At 62.2% G+C, this 20,820-nt stretch overlaps 3 protein-coding genes across 3 annotated transcripts in view; 1 reads left to right on the top strand and 2 right to left on the bottom strand.

Moving 5' to 3' along the window:
* Positions 1–3,079, bottom strand: part of PIEZO1 (piezo type mechanosensitive ion channel component 1 (Er blood group)) — a gene marked incomplete at its 5' end in the record, with an annotated part of 31,910 nt that extends 28,831 nt beyond the window's left edge. Inside the window, 1 exon segment of the mRNA XM_084269921.1 lies at positions 3,016–3,079. Coding sequence (XP_084126047.1) covers positions 3,016–3,079 — 64 coding nt within the window.
* Positions 3,080–6,319: 3,240 nt separating this feature from the next.
* CDT1 (chromatin licensing and DNA replication factor 1) lies at positions 6,320–11,892 on the top strand (the record flags this gene model as incomplete). Its single annotated transcript, XM_084270353.1, has 10 exons — positions 6,320–6,673; positions 7,031–7,192; positions 7,292–7,536; positions 8,022–8,222; positions 8,344–8,489; positions 8,740–8,843; positions 9,652–9,840; positions 10,187–10,324; positions 10,995–11,196; positions 11,652–11,892. 10 exons carry the CDS (start codon positions 6,320–6,322, stop codon positions 11,813–11,815), a joined length of 1,905 nt encoding a protein of 634 aa, XP_084126479.1. The 3' UTR covers positions 11,816–11,892.
* A 2,920-nt stretch (positions 11,893–14,812) lies between these two features.
* On the bottom strand, positions 14,813–18,130 carry APRT (adenine phosphoribosyltransferase; the record flags this gene model as incomplete). Its single annotated transcript, XM_084269944.1, has 5 exons — positions 14,813–14,992; positions 15,105–15,183; positions 16,371–16,504; positions 17,374–17,477; positions 18,051–18,130. The coding sequence occupies 5 exons, from the start codon at positions 18,128–18,130 to the stop codon at positions 14,850–14,852; spliced, it is 540 nt and encodes a 179-aa protein (XP_084126070.1). The 3' UTR covers positions 14,813–14,849.
* Between the last annotated feature and the right edge of the window lie 2,690 nt (positions 18,131–20,820).

Here is a 20,820-nt window from a genome sequence, read left to right as displayed (position 1 = left end):
CCCCAGGGATGCTGCAGGGGCTGCCCCGGGAGGGCACCGGCTGGATGGGTGCCAGAGGGTGCCACGGCTGCCAGCCTGGGAAAGCCCAGCAGCTCACACAACAGCACAGGGAACCCCGTGGCTTTGGGGATGGGGTGTTCAGGGCCACCCCTTCCCCAGCACCCACACTGCAGGGTGGGGATCACCCATGCCAAGGGGCTGCAGCAGCGCTGGGAGACCCCAGGCTCAGCACCACCCTCCCAATCCAGATCCGGATGCTCACTCCCATCACACCAGCAAATCCCTGCAAATCCCTGGAGCTGCTGTAGGATTTCCAGTGCCCAGCTCGACACCACAGGGTGCCCAAATACCCCCCACCCAGCCCACCCAGCCCCCATGGGCACCCCAAGACCCTGCAGCAACCGGGGTGCTGAAGCAGCAAAGGGTTAAACTGCAGCTTGCAGGAGCAACAAACCCCCATTAAAGTGACCCCCCCACGGGACCCCACCAGCAGCGTGAGCCCCAGGGGCATGCAGGGACCCCCTGCAGAGCCCCCTGAGCATCACCCACCTCAGCACGGGCTTTGCCAAGGGCTCAGTCATGGGGAGATGGGGGCAGCGGGCGCTGTGCCTCCCATCCCCCTGCATGCCAGGGGAGGAAGCAGGAGCTTCTGCTTTTGGACACAGCCCTGCTTTTGGGTTTTTTTTTTTCTTTTTTTACATTTTTTTCTATTTTTTCCCTCCTCTCCTTTATTTCCCTTCAGTTTATAAAAAGCACCTGACCGCAGGAGGCAGCTGCCCGCAGCCCACGTGCCCACTGGCACCCAGCAGCCCCCCTGCAGCACCCAGGGCTGACCAGGGTCTGTCTGTGTCCCCCACCCCAAGCACCCCATCACCTCCTGATGTGGGGCTCAGCTATGAGGGGCTGTGTCCTCGCCTCACCCTGGGTTGGGTCTCTCAGTCTGGGGGACACCACAGCCCCCAGGGATGGGGGGGCTGACACCCTCACCCATCACTTCTCCCCGGATACCATGGAGCTGGCACAGCCAGGGGCATCACCCAGGCTGGGGGTCCCAGCACAGCACTGCCCAGTCCCCCCACCCCAGCCACCCCAACACATGGGATGCACGCTGGTGGGACGGCACAGTGCTCTGCACCCCCACACTTGCTCCATGCCCCCCAGCACCAAGCAGGATGGAGCCAAGGCTCCATCTCCCTGTGCAGGGTGGGGATGGCACAGCTGGGAGCTGCACCAGAGGGCTCCGTGCCTGTGCCAGCCCGGCTGGAAGCAGGGGGCTGCCCTGAGCGGTGCCGTGGGGCCCAGCTCCTGCGCCTCCACCCACCCTGAGCTGGCTGGGAGCCACAAGCAAACATCCTCCGGACGTTTGGGAAGAGCCTAATTGCCAGGGAAGGAAGGGCCACAGGCGGGTCGTGCTCTGGGGCCCTTCCTACCCACCCCCCCACCCCCACCCCGAGGTGCAGCAGGACGAGCCATATGCCCCCCGTGCCTCAGTTTCCCCCTGGGTGTGGGTGTGAGGCCCCAGCCCCTCTGACCCTGCTGAGTCACCCACACAGCTAATTCAAGGAGCGGCCAGAGCAGGAGGGAGCTGCCCCCCAGGACAGCCCCCCTGAGCCCAAGCAGGGTCCCACAAGCTCACCCAGAGGGGTAACACCACCGCCACCACGTACAGGAGCCAGTGGGACCCCAGCACAACATCCCACAGGGACTGGGGATGGGGGGGAAAGAGGGGATGGGCGAGCAAGGCTGTGACAATTCGGGGCACAACCAGGGGCAGGAGGGCCCTACCCACAGCGCTGTGCCCAGAGGCCACGTGTCACCCTGTGCACCCATGGGACACGTCCGCCGGCTTCCCGCGTCCCGGCTCAGCTGCTGCTGCCACCCCACGGGCCCTGGGGAAGGGGGTTGTGCAAGCAGCACCCAGGCACCTTCCCTTCCCTTCCCAAAGCCCGTTGGCAGGCAGGGTTATAATTAACCTCCTCGCATCCTGCGCGACGCACTGAGTCACTCCTGGGGCCGAGCAGAGCAAATAAGAGAGCAGCTTCTTCAACAGCAGCCGACTTCCTCCACCAGCCAGGCTCGCCCCAGCGAGCCAGCACCCCCCCAACACCCCACCTCAGCTCCCCAAAACACAACCAGGACGGAGGGGGCCACGCATGGCTCAACGTCACCACTCCGAGCGATGCCACCCCCAGAATAAGTCACGCTGATGCTTCCCCAGGATGTGGGTACCCCCCCCAATAAGGGGGGGGGGGGGGATGGCTGGAGCCTGGGGCGCAGGGAGAGCGTTAGCCAGGCTGTTTATGGAGAGGGTTTTCCCTTGGTGGAAAGGTAAACGCTGAGTCCCCCGAGCACTGGGGTTCAAAGAGCTGATTCTTGCTCAGCACGTCCCGGGACACGGGGATTTTCCAGGCTGGGGGCCAGAGCGATGGGTCACCTCGGTGGGGGGCACGTTTGCCCTCAAAAGGCTGGGTTTTGCTCCAGCCCCCCCAAACCCACGGCCCGGCTGAGGGTGCTGTAGGTGCCCAGCTCCCCATCACAGCACAGCATGGGTGTGATGGGTGCCAGCTGCCCCCCAGGCATGGGGCAGGATGGCTGCCCCCCCACCCCCCACACACACCCCCTCCTCCGACCCCACCTCAGCATCACCCATCTCAGTTCCCCCCCACACCTTGCTGAGGAGGGGGGGGTGACATGGTGCTGCCCAGTGCTGAGGGTGTGGGTACCGCTGGCTGTACCCGTGGGGGGATGTTTGGGGGGGGGACACGGACACACACAACACCCAGGGTGCTGCCTCCACCCTGGAAAAGTTTCCCGGGAGCAGAGAGGGAGGGGTGGGGGTTTCCACACCCCCCCGTGAGGCTGGAGGGGTGGGGGACACACACACGAGATACCCATACACCCCCCCCCTCAACTTCCCGACCCCCTCCCCCAGCGGTTAAAGCACCACGACCCGACGTGGGGGTGAGAGACGGGACCCCCTCCCCAACCTCCCCGGCCCGGTACGGCCGCACTCACCGGCGAGCAGGGCGAGCGGCAGCAGCAGCCAGTACAGCCCCGCACACAGCCCCCGCCGCTCCATCCCGTCAGGCGGCAGCAGCAGCAGCGGCGGCGGCGGGACGGCCCATGCCCCGCCGGGCCCCGCCGTTCCGCCCCGCCGGGGCTGGGCTGGGCTGGGCAGGCCCCGCTGGCCGGTCCCGGAGCTCAGCGAACGGACACGGCTTTCCCCCGCCCCGTCCCCGCTGCTTTTATACGCGGAGCCGCCCGCCCGCCCCCCCCTACCCCACACCCCACTCCCCCTCCCCCTCCTCCTCCTCCTCCTCTTTCCCCGGCGGGCTGGCCCGGTACAGCACGGTACAGGACGGCACAGCTCGGTAAAGCTCAGCCCGCCCCGCCTAGCGCAGCCTACGGCCGCTGCAGCTCGCCCACTCCTGCTATGAGTTGGCCGGTCTCAGCCCCGACGGCTGCGGGGGCGGGTACGGCAGCAGAGCGCTGGGATCGCTGGGGGGGGTGGGGGGGTGGGGGTGGGGGTGGTTGAGGAAGGGGGGGTGACCCCGAATAGATCCAGAACCCACCCCACCCCCCCCCAAGCCAGGGCGTTTGAGGGGGGGGTGGTGAGGGGGGGGGGAATAAAACAACCCAAATCTATGTTTTAAAAAAAATAATAAATAAATAAAAGCTGCTGCGTTTCCTGTTTGTTTCCTACGAGAAACTAAACACAAGGAGGCGGCCGGAGCGAATTCCAGCTGAGTGCTGGTACCGCCGGGGCCGCGGCCCCCCCCCCGCCCCGCGGCACTCCCAGCCCGCACCAGGACGCCCGGGCACGCTGGGCTGGAAGCGGCCGTGCACCCTGGGGTGCTGGGTGCTGGGTCCCACAGGCCTGCAGATGGGGTGTGGGATGCACTCGTGGAGCCCAGTGCATGGGAATGGGGATGGTGGGTGCGCCGCTGCTGCCCCCCCCCCCCCCCCGCCGGAGCCCTGTGCCTTGATGGTGGGGCTGGGTGCAGGGTCACACGTGCCCCAGAAATAGGGGGCAGGGTCACGTGCACCCCAGGAGTGGGGTACAGGGTCACACACACCCCAGGAGTGAGGTGCAGGGTCACACACAACCAAGGAGTAGGGCGCAGGGTCACACACAGCACAGGAGTGGGGCACAGGGTCATGCGCACCCCAAGGATGGGGTACAGGGTCGCATGCACCCCAGAAGCAGGGCACAGGGTCTCAGGCACCCCAAGAGTGGGATGCAGGCTCACATGCACCCCAGAAGCAGGGCACAGGGTCTCAGGCACCCCAAGAGTGGGATGCAGGCTCACATGCACCCCAGAAGCAGGGCACAGGGTCTCAGGCACCCCAGGAGTGGGATGCAGGGTCACATGCACCCCAGAAGTGGGGCGCAGGGTCACACACACCCCAAGAGCAGGGCGCAGGGTCCCATACACCCCAGAAATAGGGTGCATGGTCACGTGCACCCCAGGAGTGGGACACAGGGTCACACACAGCCCAGGAGTGGGGTGCAGGATTAGTAACACCCTGAGAGTGGGCCGCAGGGTCACACGTACCTCAGAAGCAGGGCGCAGGGTCCCAGGCACCCCAGGAATGGGGCACAGGGTCACACACACACCCCAGAAGTGGGGTGCAGGGTCACCCACCCACCCCAGGAGCTGCGTGCCCCTCTCACCACCACGTCCTGAGCTCAGCCCTGGCTGGGAGGCTCTGGGCAGGGCCGGGGCAGCGGGCAGCACCCGGGGCAGTGCCGGTAACCAGCAGCCCCCACCAGGAAGCACCAGCCAGGGAGATTCTCCACATTCTTTGGCTTCCCAGCATTGGTTGGCCGAACACACTTAATAAACTGGCCCTCAGCTGGCAGCTGCTGACCCGCTCCTGCTGCCATGGGCCCTGCTCCCCATCGGGGGCTCTTTGGTGTGCCCAGGCTCAACCCCCCCAATATGCTGCAGAGGCCGCAGCCACCCAGACCCATTGCCCACTCCATAGCCCCCCAACTGAGGGCAGGACGGACCCAAAGGCCCCCCAAATGTGCATCCAGATGAGTTTTGCTGGGCATAATACCTCAAGGGGGCTGGGCTGGGCTCTGGGTGCCTCTGAGCACCCTCAGAGCAGGGACTCGGCTCCTCTGCCATCCACCCCCACGGCTGGAAGCTGGAGGGATTCTCTCCTGGTAATAAAATGCCCATCAACACCGAGCTCTCCATGAGCCACCGGAACCTCACACCCTGAAAACCACCGGCTGCATCCCCCCCCCCCCCTCCCCAGAATGGATCCAGGAGCCACCCACACCGGCGCCTCGCTGCCAGCCCAGCCCCCAGCAGCCCCCCTTACCCCCAGCCGGGTGGGAACGGAGGCTGTGGGAAGTAAATGGGCACGGGGAACGGCACCCCAGAGCCCTGCTGCGCTCGGCCGAATCCGGCCCTGAGTGGCCCCGCTCCACTTTGCCGGCCCCGCTCGGACGTTAAGAGAGATGCTGGAGCACAGCACGGCCCTGTAATGTGCTGTGGGCACAGCCTGAGTGCCCAGCCAGGCGATTTATGGGCCAGCAAAGCTTCCCCCACGTCCGGGCAGTGCCATTAGCACACGGCCACGCCGCAGGGCAGGGGATGCTGAGGCAGCGGGTGCCTCTGGAGCCCCTCGTTCCCATGGTTGGCTGGAGCTGGAGCACTGGCCACTCGGCTGCCTGGAATCGTGGATGGAGAGCATGGCAGGAGTGACAGCATCCCTCGGGGACCCTGGAGCATCAGCCACTGCCCGGAATGCTGGATGCGGGGGATGGCAGGAGTGGCAGCATCCCTCAGGGGACCCCGCGGCCTCGCTGGGAGCTGGGCTGGGCCCCACACAAGCTGGGAAGCGGCAGCTCTGGGAAGCAGCAGCTCGGTGGCCCCAAGCCGGCTGGGGAGAGCAGATAAGAGGGGTCATCACCAGCCCAGGGGGCTGCCGGGGGTCAGTGCCGCTTCCTCTCCCGCTTGTACCCACCCGCACCGCCCCGGGCTGGGCTGGGCACCCCCCCAACGCCGGTCCCGGTCCGAGCCCACCCCGGGACGTGTCTCCAGCCCCCTCCCTGCCCCCGCAACGAGCAGCGCTCCGGGCGGTGCGCGGCTCCTTTAAGAACCTTGTGGCGCCAATTCCGCCCCACGTGACCCACGGCGGCGCCTCCTCCCCACCCCCCCTCCGCCGGTGGGCGGTGCTTGTGGGCGCGCGCCTTCCCGCCAAGAGCGCAGCTTTTACCGCGCGCGGGAGCAGCGCACGTGTCGGTATCCCGGTGCCGGGACCCGCCGCCGCCTCCATCGGTACCGGTACCAGCCCCGCCGCCATGGCGCAGCTCCGCCTCACTGACTTCTTCGGCCGCACGAAGGCGGCGACCGGAGCCCTGGCCAAGCGCAGCGGCAGCAGCGGCGGCGGCCGCCGGCTGAAGGCCGCTCTCGCCGGGCTCCCGGAGAAGGACGGTTCCCCGATGGGGCTCGGAGCCCACCCGCGCTCCCCGCTGCCCTCTTCACCGCGCACCCCGGCCCGCCATGGGTCCCCGGTGGTGCCGGGGCTGGCGGGGAGGAAGCGGAGCCGCCGGGAGATGGAGGCGGAATCACCGGTCGGGGCCCGGCCCGGGGAACCGAGCGAGAAATCGGCGCGGAAGAAGCTGGAGATGCACCGGGATGCGGAGCAGGGAGCGGTAGGGAGCGGCTGGGGTCGGGAATGCGCCGCTTCCCACGGGCTGCGGCCTTGGAATGGGGAAGGGGGTGGGGAGGAACCGAAAAAACAGGGCTCAGACTCCAGGGCAGTTCCCCATCCAGTGCAGGACACCCCCCATCTCCCCAGGGCTTGTCCCCCCAGGGCTTGTCCCCACTTCTGATGCAGGGCCCCCCCCCCCGCCCCCCCCCACCACCGCGGGTCTCACCCCCTGCCCCATGTGCAGATCCCCCCATGGCATCATCCCCAGCGCCAGGCCGTGTGGGACACACACACACCGGGGAATGGCGGGGGGGGGTACCCCGGGCAGCCTCTTAACTCTCCCCCCGCTCTCTCGCAGGCCTCCAGCCCCTCGTCTCCAGCCGCCACTCGCCCCCCCCGGGCGCTGCCCCCTCCGAGCCCGGCAGCAGCTGCCCCAGCCGGCACCACCCGCCCCCGGGGGCAGGACGGGGGGGTACAGCCCAGCACAGCCCCCCCGGGCACAGCCAGGCGCCTGCAGCAGGTACGGGACCGGCGCGATTTCTGCCCCCATTTCCCATCTCTCGGTGCCCCGGGAGCCCGGCGCTGAGCCTGTGTCCCCCCCTGCCCCCCCCTTGCACAGGAGGACCTGGCCGAGCTGCGATGTCGACTGCAGAAGGTGAAGGCGCAGCTGGCACAGCTGCCACCAGTCCCCACTGGGACCGGCACTGGGACCGAGACTGGGACCAGCACTGGGTCTGGCACCGACCTACGGAGCTGCCTGGAGCGAGTGAAGCTGCTGGACCAGAGGATCCGTGAGAAGAAAGTGGGAAGCGGAGCCACACCGGGAGCGAAGCCGTCTGGGGATGCTGCAGCAGCAGAGGCTGGGTGAGGAGCAGGTCTTGGGGTGCCACCCCGGATTTATGGGGAAATCGGGGTGTCCTAGTGGCTGCTGAAGCCCGCTTCTCCTCAGCCTGGCAGCAAGGCTTGGGATGGGGGTCTTCCTGCTCCCGTGGGGGGTGTGGGGGCTCTGGCCTGCCTGGCTGTGTGCTGAGGGCTCCTCCAAAGGACACAAGTGTGGCCCAAGCTGTGGGGCATCCCCATCCCCAGGGCACAGAGCAGGAACGATGTGACCCAGGTGCTGGCACAGGTTGCTCAGAGAAGAGTTGGGGGATGGGGGCGTGGAGAGGGGTCTCCCCTAACTAGGGTGGGCACGCAGCTCCTGGGCTTTGAGGTTAGCACTTAGCCAGTGGGACATCCCCATCCTGCCTGGTCCCTGGCTACACCCTGGGGTCATCCCATCACCGTGTTCACCACCAGCTGTTGTGTGCAGGGGATCCTCACACCCCCGCCCCCCGCTTCTCCTTTCCCAGCAGTGAGAAGGCCCCCCCAGCCTACCAGCGGTTCCACACCCTTGCTCAGGACCTGCCCCCGGGGCTCACGCTGCCCTACAAGTTCAAGGTGCTGGCAGAGATGTTCCGCAGCGTGGACACCATCGCCGGGATGCTCTTCAACCGCTCCGAGACCATCACCTTTGCCAAGGTCAAGCAGGGGGTGCAGGACATGATGCGCAAGTAAGTGGGGCGGCGACGCCAGGCTGGGCTCACCAAGCCCATTTCGGGGTCCCAGCTGGGGCTGTCAGGGCTGGTTCCTCAGCTCTTGAGGGGGTCCCAACTCCCCTGGGTGCTGTTGCAGGCAGTTTGAGGAGCGGCACGTGGGGCAGATCAAGGCAGTGTACCCCAGCTCGTACCGGCTGCGCCAGGAGAAGAACATCCCCACCTTCAGCAGCGGCGTGAAGAAGTCTGACTACCAGCTCACACTGGAGCCAGTGCTGGGGGAAGGTACATACCTCCCCATGGAGCTGGGGGGAATCCCCCCTGAATCCCCAGGGATGCTCCTTGCGTGGTCCATGAGCTAATCATCTGATGTGTGAAGGCCTTGGGAGCGTTGGAAGTGGAGAAACGCTTCTGGGGCGAGTGGGAGGATGATGGGGCAGCGGCTTGGCCCCACGCTTGGGGCTCTTCCTGAGGTTTGGGTCCAATCCTGGCCTTGCTGAGATGCTGTGGGTGATGCTGGTGTCTCTCCTTCCAGAGGAGAAAGTGGACGGCCGCCCGCACTTGTCGGCATCGTGCTTGCTGGAGCGCAGGAGGGAGTTCCACCGCAACCTGGTGAACATCGTCAAGCAGCACCACAAGGTGAGCTCCCCCCCCCAGCCTCCTCTAGAGCTGTTGGAGAGGGGTCAGAGGAGCCACAAAGATGATCAGAGGGCTGGAGCAGCTCCCCTGTGGAGAGAGGCTGAGGGAGCTGGGCTGGGTCAGCCTGGAGAAGAGAAGAGAAGGCTGTGGGGGGACCTCACTGCAGCCTTCCAGTCCCTGAAGGGAGCAGAGGAACAGGAGGGGAATCAGCTTGTTAAAGGGCAGAGACTGGCAGGACAAGGGGGCTGGAGTGAAGCTGGAGGAGGGATGGGTGAGATGAGAGATTAGGGGGAAGTTCTTTGCACAGAGAGTGGTGAGGGGCTGGTAGGGGCGGCCCAGAGAGGGGGTGGGTGCCCCATCCCTGGGGGTGTTCAAGGCCAGGTTGGCTGGGGCCCTGGGCAACCTTGTGTAGCTCCAGGCCTGGAGGTTGGTGTCCCTGCCTGTGGCAGGGGGTTGGAGCTCTGTGATCCTTGGGGTCCCTTCCAACCCAGACCAGGCTGGGATTCTGTGATTCTCCTTTCCCCCAGCCCCCTCTGCTTTTGGGGTCTGGGGTTGCTCTGCTCACCACCCAGAGAAGCGGATGGAAGATGCTGGCTGGCCTCCAGGCTGGAGGACATCACTGGTTCCTCTGGGAGGATGCTCTTGGCAGGCGTGGGTGGGGAGGATGGTGGCTGCCATCTCTTCTGGCTGTGAATTTCCTCCAAGACAGATGCCTGTGGCACCGAGCTGGGCAGTACCCGCCTCCCCTGTGCCCCAGGCTCCCCTTCACCCCACCCCATACCATAACATAGCTCTTACCCCTCTTCAGGCGTTCCTGGCTGCCCTCAGCCCTCCCATGGTGGTGCCAGAGGAGAAGCTGACCCGCTGGCATCCCCGCTTCAACGTGGATGAGGTGCCAGACATCTGCCCAGCGGAGCTGCCGCGGCCGCCGCAGGAGGACAGGCTCAGCACAGCCCAGGAGGTGCTCAACTCGGCTCGGGGGGCCCTGACCCCCAAGGTGAGTCGGTACCAGGGTCTGGGAGACCTCAAACCGTCTCTTGGGGAAGGTGGTGCTGGGAAAGGGGTCAGGAGGGATTGTTTTGGAGCCATGGTGCAAGAAGCAGGCGGGTGGGAGCAGGAGCCTGAGCTGTGACCACAGCAGGTCGGGCTGGGCTGGGGGTGAGGGAGCTGTTGGTACCAACTTTGGAGCTGGGAGGGGATGTGAAGCACCCCAAGTTGTCCTCTGTGGAGGCGGGAAGGGTTGGATGCACTGGGAGTGATGGAGAGGAAACTTCTTCCTCCTGCACGAGCTGCTCCCAGCTGTAACCCAACTCCTCCTCCTCCTCCTCCTTCCACATGAGCAGATGGAAAAAGCTCTTGCCAACCTGGCCCTGAGAACCGCTGAAGCCGGTGCGGGGGAACCGGCAGTTTCCAAAGCACCAGCATCCCCTGCCAGCACCTCCAGCGAGCTGAAAGGGGTGTCCCAGGCACTGCTTGAGAGGGTGAGTAATTCAGTCCTGGCCCTAACAGCATGCTGAGGGGGATGTGGGGGAGGGTGCATCAAGAGGAGTGTGGCCAGCAGATCGAAGGAGGGGATCCTCCCCCTCTGCTCTGCCCTGGTCAGGCCCCACCTGGAGAGTTGTGTCCAGTGCTGGGCTCCCTGGTGTCAAAAAGCCAGGGATCTCTTGGAGAGAGTCCAGAGGAAGGACAGAGATGGTTAAAGGCCTGGAGCATCTCCCCTGTGAGGAAAGGCTGAGTGAGCTGGGGCTGTTCAGCCTGCAGAGAAGAAGCCTGAGAGGGGATCTGATCAATGGGTATCAATAGCTGAAGGGTGAGACACAGGGGGACATGGGCAGCCTCTTCTCAGTGTCTGTGGGGACAGAACAAGGGGCGATGGGCTCAAGTTGGAGCACAGGGAGTTCCCCACCAATCTGGGGAAGAACTTCTTCCCGGTGAGGGTGAGGGAGCCCTGGGACAGGCTGCCCAGGGGGTGTGGAGTCTCCTTCTCTGGAGAGATTCCAGCCCCGTCTGGACACCAACCTGTGTGCCCTGTCCCAGGGACCCTGCTTGGGCAGGGGGTTGGACCCCATGGGCTCTGGGGGTCCCTTCCCACCCCTGTGATTCTATCATACCTACCCATAGCTCAGCCCATCATCCTCTCTGCTCCCCCAGATCCGGGTGAAGGAGGCGCAGAAGCTGCAGGCGCTGATGACGCGGGACCGGCGGCAGGAGGAGCGTCTGGCCATGCTGGGGCGGCTGCCGGCCATGGCCCGTGTCCTGCGCAGCCTCTTCGTGGCTGAGAAGAAGCCGGCGCTGCCCCTGGACGTGGCTTGTGCTCGGATGACTGACAGCTACGACGCCAACATGTCTCCTGGTAGGAAAGGGATGGGTGGGTTGGGGTGGTGGGGGGGTCTCCTCGCCCAGCCATGGGGTGGGGTCCTCGCAGGAGGATGGGGGATGCTGAGCTCTGACCCAGCAGCTGCTGTTCCTCGTGGTGGGTTGGGGTGGGGTCTCCTTGCCCAGCATGGGGTGGAGGGGGGCTCCTTGCAGGAGGATGGGGATGGGGGATGCTGAGCTGTGAGCCAGCAGCTGCTGTTCCTCTTGGTGGGTTGGGGTGGTGGGGGGGTCTCCTCACCCAGCATGGAGTGGAGGGAGGCTCCTTGCAGGAGGATGGGGATGGGGGATGTTGAGCTCTAATCCAGCAGCTGCTGTTCCTCTTGGCAGGTTGGGGTGGTGGGGGGGTCTCCTTGCCCAGCCATGGGGTGGGGTCCTCCCAGGGGGATGGGGGATGCTGAGCTGTGACCCAGCAGCTGCTGTTCCTCTTGGCAGGTGAGATGGAGAAACACTTGCGCCTCTTTGCAGAGCTGCTGCCTGACTGGGTGGGGCTCCACCCCATCCGGACAGACACCTACATCAAGCTGGACAAGGGGCAGGACCTCGGCCCCATCACTGAGAGGCTGCTCAGGGCAGCAAAGGAGGCTGAAGCCCTCTGAGACCCTTGAGGGTTGAGGTTCCCACCATGGGATCTCCTCTAAATGTAGCAAATCCCAACTGCATGCTGGGAACTGGGGTGAACTGATGGGAGGCTCATCCATGGGGATGCCTGAGGAAGAGCAAAGCACCTTTGTTTAATTAATAATTCCTCTTCTGGGGGGCGGGGGGGGGGTCTGTGAGGACTGAGGTTCCCCAAAGTGTTGAGTTGAAGGCTCACCCTGGTCTTGGGGTATTGTTAGCTGCCCTCTTCTCAGCTTTGCTGCCTTCTCCTGAAGGTTTGAGGCAGGAGCATCTCCCCAAAGGTTTGCAGCAGGACCCTTCTTCCATTACCTGGGCCATGGGGGGTGTGGGTGGAAGCAGGACCAAGGAGGGTGAGAGGTTGATGGGCAGGAAGGACCAAGAGAAGAAGTTACAACCTGATGTTTTTTGGGAGTTCCAGGCACCGTTCTGTTTTTAAGGGAGGGAAATCACATCCCCAGCGCTCACTGGAAACACCTCCAGGACTTGTCAAAACATATTTGTATTAAATGTTTTAAATAGAGCTGACTTGTGTTAACCCAGCGCTCTTCCTCCTCCTCTTCCTCCTCCTCCACCAGCTGCCTTGTCTGTGCTGTGGTTCTCCATGGCAATTGGCACTAGGGAAGGGCTGGGTCCTCATCCAGCTCCTGGAGAAAAGGCTTGACTGGAAAAAGTGAGCGTGGGCTCGTGGGGAGCTGAATGCAGCTTTTGTAAGCGGGGCCTGTGGAGCAGCTCCCCCCAGGACAGGGCTGGGGGTGGGTGTGGGGTTAGGGGGCTTTTTGACCTGGTGTAGGGAAAGCTCAGCCCCATGGGTGGTTTGGGGAGAGGGATGAAGAGGATGGTGATGGATGCAGCAGTGCCAGGCTGGCTCAGGTCAGTGCTTGCTGCAGGGGTGTGAGGGGAGCAAGAGGTGGGGGCTGCACCCAGGGCCGTGTGGGTCTCACCCCACTTCCCGAGCCACATTGGGCTGGTTTCAGTAGGAGGGATCAAGGATTCATGGGGAAAGGTGCCTGTCCTTCATCCCTGGGGGTGATGGACCTTGCTGCCCCAGGGATGCCTCCCCCACCTGAACTGCTGCCTCCGGAGGCTGGTGATGGAAGGAAGGGGTGGGCTCTGCTCCAGGACCCTGCTTGCCCTGGCGTGGGCCAGTTGGCCAGTGCTGCTGGCAGGAGCTGGCCCTGTTTCCAGGCACGCTGAGGCTGGAGGGATGCACAGACCCCCACACCTTGGCAGGGACACTCAAGCCCCAGGGGAGCCCGCAGCCAGCTCGCTCCCGTTCTTCTGCTCAGGCCACACAACACCCTTTGCCTTGTCTCCAGGAGGGATTACATCAACCTCTGAGGTGAAGGCACCGTGCCACTGGTTCCCTGATGTCAGCCCTTGGCCCCACACACAGCCAGCTCTGGCAGGGGCAGTGCTTACGCTCCCTCCCACAGCTGCTTTCCACTGCTCCTGGGGCTGGAACTCCTTTTTCCCTTCTCTGCCTCACAGCAGGGACCCCTCTCCCCGTGCCAAGTCCACAGCCTCCCTTGGCTGGGTGCAGGGGCTGGCTGTGAAAAGCCAGCGCCCTGGAGGAGGTTTCTCCCTGAGGAATGGAGTTTCTCAGCTCCAATCCAGAAGCACTCAAGTGGCTTTTCAGGAAACTGAGATAAAAATAGCTCCAGCAGCCCTCAGGAGCGTAAGGGCAGGGTGTGTGGCATCCCTGAGCTGCAGCCTGCATCCCTACGCTCCCCCTGGCACTGGGTATCTCCACTGCAAACCAGCAGGACCCCAGTTTGGGTATTCCTTGCTTCCAGCCAGAGGCTGGAGGAGAAAAAGATACCTGAGCCATCAGTCCTGGTATAAGCATCTTCCTCCCAAGCCCTTGGTGGGGGTGAGGGGGAGCTCCCAGCCAGCCTGGGTTTGGAGGAGCAGGCTCACAAGGGTCAGGATCAGCTCCAGCTCTGGCAAGAACAGCTCTGAGACAGCTTAGGAAAAAGTCAAACCAAGTCAATGTTTATTTTGCCAGCGAGTTCAGCCCCTGTGCCAGGCCAGGGGTGCAATCCCTTGGGGTTTTGGGGCACATAAAGCTTGGCATGCTGGGATTGAGCTATTCCTGAGCCCCAACTGAGGTGGTCTATCACGGAGCATCTCTAAACCCCACTGGTCCTGTCAGCATCCCAATGCCCAGGAACACAGCAGAGAGAAGAGCCCTGAGCTCATGCACACACCCCCTGCTCCTCACCACCCCACCCCCTGCTCCTCACCACCCCTCACCCTGCTGTGGGCTCCTTCCCATGATGTAGGTTGCTCCCTGCTTTCTAAAATCCTCTCCAGGAGCTACCCTGGGCCAAGTGAAGGCAGATGGGATCCTCCAGGAGCTCCTGTGATCTCAGGGCAGACCTGACGTGTCTGAGCATGTCTGTACCAGGGCTCTGCTGTGTCAGCAGCAGCTGCCTCCCCATTTTGGGGTGCAGGACCAGGCAGGCACTTAATTCTCATTAACAAACGCTACCTCAACACAAGAGCAACCTGTTCTGGTAGGAACAATGGCAGAGAGTAACCAGAGCATCCTCTGAGGGCAAAGACAGAGGGATTCATCCCTTGGACAAACACACTCTGTGTTTCTTTGGCAAATTTTTACCAGGTTCCAAGGAGAGGGACCAGGCACTGCTCAACCAAAGGGGGAATGCTGCCCCCCCTGAAGCTATCAGACCTCTCCTGCCTCAGCAGCAATATCTTCACTTTGGTCTTCTAGAAATAAATATTCAGTGAGGTTCATCTCGCTCTCCATCCCCCCCCCAAAACCAACCAGGCTGTTCTTTCTTCCCCAAAAGGATCCTTACACTCAACTCACCTTCATCTGTGTCTTGAAAAAGAAATAGGATTTAGGATTGTATAGCATCTGGCCAGGATTGAAATTGTAGGTTGTTCCCCCACCCCCCACCTCACCACCCACCCCCTCGTGACATCAGGAGCCACCAACTGAAGCCCTGAGCCCATGAGCAGCTCTGGGCTCCCGTTCCCTGCTCCTCCTCAGTCGTACTGCAGCAGAGAGTAGAAGGGGACAGAGTCCAGCTTTTCAGAGCCTTTCAGGAGCTTCAACTCGATGATCACCAGGCACTCCAGCACTTCAGCCTTCAGCCTCTTCACCAGCTCGCAGGCTGCACACATGGTACCTGCGTGACATGGGGGGGGGTGAGTGGCAACACCATGACTGGAGGAGATGCCCCTGACACAGGTGTATGTAGGGGTTACAGGTGTGTTCTACCCCCATCCTGCTTCTCTCACCTCCAGTGGCAAGCAGGTCATCTACAATGACTACTTTTTGGCCTGGTTCCACAGCGTCAGTCTGGATCTCGAGTTCAGCCTGTGGGATGGAAGGAGTAGCTGTGTTTTAGGCTCACCTTATGGAGAAACCCTTCCCAAACTGCTCACACGTGGTGGAACACAGACAGGTCTTCTTCAGCGAGATCAACCTCAATGCTCGGCACCTAAAACCCCCAAAAAGAAACACCCACCCCCCATGCTCCAGCTACAGGGGAGCGCTGTGGAAATACAGAGTGGGTTAGGTGACTGCTGGACCAACCTTCTGACACATCAAGATCATAGGATCATAGGATGATCTGGGGTGGAAGGGACCCCAAGGGTCACAGAGCTCCAACCCCCTGCCACAGGCAGGGACACCAACCTCCAGGCCTGGAGCTACACAAGGTTGCCCAGGGCCCCAGCCAACCTGATCTTGAACACCCCCAGGGATGGGGCACCCACCCCCTCTCTGGGCAGCCCCTTCCAGCACCTGAACATTCATCCAGTGAGTTACAGTCCCTTGGTGCAGCCTCATCCCAAAGCCGTTCTCCAGTGGGGGGGGAAAAAAGCCTCCTGTGAGGCACTGGGCTGGAGCCCTCGGCCTTGAAGCTGCCAAGCCAGATCCAAACCATCACAGGCCCTTCCTGCAGCATCAGATGAACTCGTCCCATGCAGGAGGTGACCCAAACCATCATAAACCACTGCTTAGAGCTGGTGTTTCTGGTGCTGGTCCCTGGCTGCCGTTAGTTACCAGCGGTAGCGTGTTATTAGGCCGAGCCCTGGGCTCTCTGCTGTGAGAGGCTGCGGTGTTACGGGCCGAGCGCTCTAATTAAGCCATGCAATCAAGGCGTTTTACTCATAGCACTTACTGGCAGAGTGGGAAACACACTCCAGGTTACTGCCCCTGAATTCAAGCCAAAGAAAGCAATTTAGCACCAGGTTTTATGGCCCTCCCGCCCCCCAGCTTTCCCCCCCACCCCTCGCCATAAAAAGCCTTAAATCACAGCAGGGGTTTTGTTGGCACAAACCATGTGCCCCTGGTTCAGGGAGATGCCACCAGAGCATGGTGAAGTTCAGCACCAATGCTGAAGCTTGTGCCGTGCCACACTGCCCGTGGCATCAGCACTGGCTGCAAATCCCAGCCTGGGGACTACCCCAATGGTTTTATCACCCTGTCCCATCGCTGACACCCTGCCTGGGCCTTCCATCACCCAGGCTGGAGACACTCTTTACTGCCCCAGGCATTACCTTGCCATACTCGAGGGCGTAGGAGACGGACTCGGTGGGACCTGGAAGCTTCCCCTTCTTCCTTATCAGCACAAAGCCGATCCCCAGTCTCTGAGCAAGGGGGGGGCCTATGAGGAAGCCACGGGAGTCCAGACCTGGGAGGGGGGAGAGAGCAGAGCCATTGGTCTGGGGGTGTCTTTGCATAACACCCCAGGTTTACACTCCCATGTTCAGGGGGGTCTAGAGAAGCAGTTTGCTCCTGGAGTAACTCCTCCAGGTTGAAAACAACCCCCACGCTCCTGTGCTGCCCGTGCTCACCCAGACACGCTGCTGACGGGCTTTGGGGCCACAGCATCCATTCCCTCAGCCCATTTCGCTGCCCCTCCAGCTCTTTTTCTTAGAGATAAGCTCAGCAAAGCTCCCCTATCAGTTCAGCCACACAGCCAGGGACTTTGCACCACCGAGGGATGGACTTCAGTTATCTCAAGGCACCTGGACTAGGTTTGGGCTAGACTCCTTGAACCCTGGGCTATCTCCTAAGCTTGGCCTTCCTCAGCCCGTCTCCCAGGTGTGTTGCAATGTGTTTTCACCCCAAAGGCTGTTTCTGTCAGCTTGGAGAGGCCCCTGAGAAGGAAAGCATGCTGGAACAGGGTCTGTCCACCGTGGGGACTGTGTGAGACCTCCCAGGCATGCTTGTAGGACTTCACCTCAGACTCTCAGTACTCTCTGACTGTTTCTTTTTAGGATGAAAGCAACGGATTACGAAATTGGCACTTAAGTGTCATCAGGTGGCATCTGCCACCTCCAAAACCAGTATTTCAGGAATCTACAGCACTGGGTTAAGGTTATAACCTGTTCTGCTGTTACACTAGAAGAGAGGCCAACATTGGGGTGATTCTAATGTCCAAAGGCTATAGTATTTCCTGCTCCAGCAGCAGAGGAGCCTTCCCACACCTCCTACCTAGGGCAGCCCAAGGACACAGTGCTCTGCACCGGCCTCTGTGATGCTTCAAGCACCACTGACCTGCAATAAAGTCTATTTTGGGGAAAGATGCCCTCAAATGATCTTCCAGAAGATCAATCAAAGTCCTGAAAGCTTCGGGATCCTTCAGCAACGGGGTGATATCTCTGCAGAAAGAGAGGGAGAGCAGTTAGCTACCTCTGGGGGCTGGTCTGAGCTCCTTAACCGGGGGGAAGCAGATGCTGCCGGGAGCAGAAGGATGGGCAGTGAGGGGAAGAGCTGGTAGTAAGCCCCCAGCCCTCTTGCATCCCTGCTCCAGCCCAGCTCCATCCCGGCCCCAACCCTGCTCCAGCGAGGCCCCAGCCCTGCTCCACGCCAGCCCCATGCCCTGCTCCATCCCGGTCCCCAGCCCTGCTCCATGCCGGCCCCATGCCCTGCTCCATCCCGGTCCCCAGCCCTGCTCCACGCCGGTCCCCAGCCCTGCTCCACGCCGGCCCCCAGCTCGGCTCCATCCCGGTCCCCAGCCCTGCTCCATCCCGGTCCCCAGCCCTGCTCCAGCCCTGCTCCACGCCGGCCCCCAGCCCTGCTCCACGCCGGCCCCATGCCGGTCCCCAGCCCTGCTCCAGCCCTGCTCCACGCCGGCTCCACGCCGGCCCCCAGCCCTGCTCCATGCCGGTCCCCAGCCCTGCTCCATCCCGGCCCCCAGCCCTGCTCCATCCCGGCCCCATCCCCGCCCGCACCGGAAGAGCACACCGGGCACCGGGAAGTCGGGGAAGGATCGCACCCGGTCGCGCACCCTCCGCAGCCGTTGGTCGGTCATGGCGGATCCGCTCTGCGCAGCCGCCGGGCAGCACCGGGCGGGCGGGGTTCTCCGGGGGGGACGGGACGGGACGGGACGGGGCGGCCCTGCACCGCACCGCCCCGGGAACAGGCGCCGAGCCCTGACCCCCCCATCCCGGGGCGAGAGGGTGCGGTACCCCGGGGAACGGAGCATCAGTCTGCCCGGGCACGGAGCCCCCCTGTAGCACCCCCATGTACGGACCACCGACCCCCCCCAATGCACAGAGCTCCAGCCCCCCCATACATGGAGCTCTGACACCCCCATGCACAGACCACCGACCCCCCCAACGCACAGAGCCCCAGCCCCCATGCATGCAGCTCTGGCATCTTGGAGCACAGAGCCCCAAAACCCCCCAGCACAGAGCTCCAGTACCCCAATGCACAGATAGAGCCCCCATGTCCCCTGCTACCCCAGAGCTCTGGCATCCCCAGCACACAGCACCCTGGTACCTCAAAGCAGGGAGCCCTGGTACCTCGATGCAGAGGCTGGGTGCAGCACTACACGGAGCCACAGTACCCCGGTGCATGGAGCCCCAGTCCTCTCTCTGAAGAGCACCCTGGTACCTGTGGCATGTGGAGCTGTATTCCCCTGGGGCACAGAGTCCTGGGACCCTACCTCACCCCAGCCAGCTTGGAAAAAGGAGTCCCATGCCAGGGGGAATGCTTCCACCCCCACCATCCCTCATGCAGAGAGCAGGCTGCTTAGGATTAAACTATTCCCTGCTTTTCTGTCCCTCGTCACCTCTCGTGACCTCCTGGGACTGGTTTCGAGCTTGTTAGAACCGTTGGGTTGGATTCCACTCACGTGGGGTGATAAGACAGCCTGGCTGGGGTTAGTCCTGGGCTGCCAGCTCAGCAGCTCTTGGTGTCACCAGTTGCTCCTCTGGCGGGGTCAGGGCACCCCGACACAGCTCCTATCTCCCCTCACTTCCCCATGGGTGAACAGCCAGCCGGCTGTTTACCCATGTAAAATCCACCACGGGCAGGAGGCAACAAAGTGCTGAATGAGTACAGATCTCCTCTTACATCAGCAAACACGACTTGGCCCCGGTTCAAAATGCATCTGGGGACAACCCTGCAGAAAGCACCCGTGGTTCGAACAGGCAACAACCCCTGGGCGACCTCAGTGCTCACTGTGATGGGGAGAGCTCAGTCCTGCACCCACTGCTGGACCCCGTGGGCTGGGTGCTCAGGGTCACAGCAGCCCGGTGATGAATGCAGAGCTGCTTTCTCCTACTCTTGTTGCTCCCAACAGCCCTGTGGATCCTTCCAGCTCCATGCTGTGATACCCCCATGCACAGACCACCGACCCCCCGCAATGCAGCTCCTCACACATGGAGCTGTGACACCCCCATGCACAAACCCCTGACCCCGAAGTGGTCCTCCCACTGAGAGGAGGAACAGCTGATGGGAGGAGAGGCTGGCTTCCTCCTCTCTGATTTAACTGTGGTGGGGTTGTACACACAGTGTGGCTCACGAGACACCCGACTCTGCCCCATCCCAGCATCCCACACGTCATTGAGTATTTCCCTGTGCTTGATGCAAATCCTCCACTGCCCCGTTCTCTCCCCAATTCCATCTGCAGGCAGCAGAAGGCACCTGTCCAAGGGATGTTCAGGGGATGTCTGCCTGAGGTGGCAACGAGATGAGCTGAAGGCCAGAGCAAAGGTTGCTCCTCTCCTTGTTAAGCTCTCTATCGCCAGAGACAGCCAGCACAGGAGGTCAGCATGTCTCCTTTCACAACCATTCCCTCACAGACTTAAGATTTTTCCCTCATTATCTCTTTGGCACCAGAAAAGCCCTCTCTAGCAGCTGTTGGGGTGAACAGATGAAGAGCACAACCTTCCACTGGCACAGGGGCTTCAAAACACCCTCGGATGAGCTGGAAGGATTTCTTTTGTAACCTTACTAACCATGACACGGGACAATGAGCTATTCCAGAGACTCCTCTGCTTCCTGGCAGATGGATGTGCTGGAATTCAGCCGCCTACCCGTGGAAATAAGCTGGGAAAGGGCTCTTCTGGAGCTTGCTTGCAGTGCAAACCCCAGGCACCCCCATGCTCTGCCTCTCACGAGTGGTGGATCTGTAAGCTGGGAGCTTCATCACACTCTTCTTCTTTGTGACCCTCCTGCAAGAAAGAAGCACCACCCAAAACAACCCCCCCACACCTCCCCAATATCTCCTGATCTCTGTCAGAACATCACCCAAAACACCCCCCTCCCAACCCCACCATCCCTCCAATCCCTGACAGCACATCACCTCATTAATCCTCCGTTTCAATTGCCCCTACCAGTACAGACTGGTTTTTAACCTCCAAAATAAATGAGTTTTTCCCTGTAATTGTTCAAGCTTTCAAACCAGCTCTGACTCCTACTGCAATTTCCATCTGAAAAGAACTTTCCTAGGACCCATTTCCAAATGTGATGTCAAAGGATTTGGGCTCTGTAAATATCATGGGGAGGTGTCTCTATATCCTGCTTGCAGCTCAGAGGGGTTTAGGGCTGCTCTGGCCTGGGTGAGGAAGCACTGTCTCAGATCTGGACACCCCTTGAGGGTACTGGAGGGAGGGGGCATTAGCTTTGCCCCTCTTTTGGACACAGAGGTGATCAGGTGCTTTGAGATCCTGATATGAGAGAGGGTGGTGAGGGGCTGGAAGGGGTTGCCCAGAG

The sequence above is a fragment of the Gallinula chloropus genome, assembly GCF_964237585.1.
Source record: "Gallinula chloropus genome assembly, chromosome: 13".
In the NCBI taxonomy this organism is placed as follows: domain Eukaryota; kingdom Metazoa; phylum Chordata; class Aves; order Gruiformes; family Rallidae; genus Gallinula; species Gallinula chloropus.
Note: the sequence above shows the minus strand (reverse complement) of the source record. Positions and strands in the feature narration are given on the sequence as shown.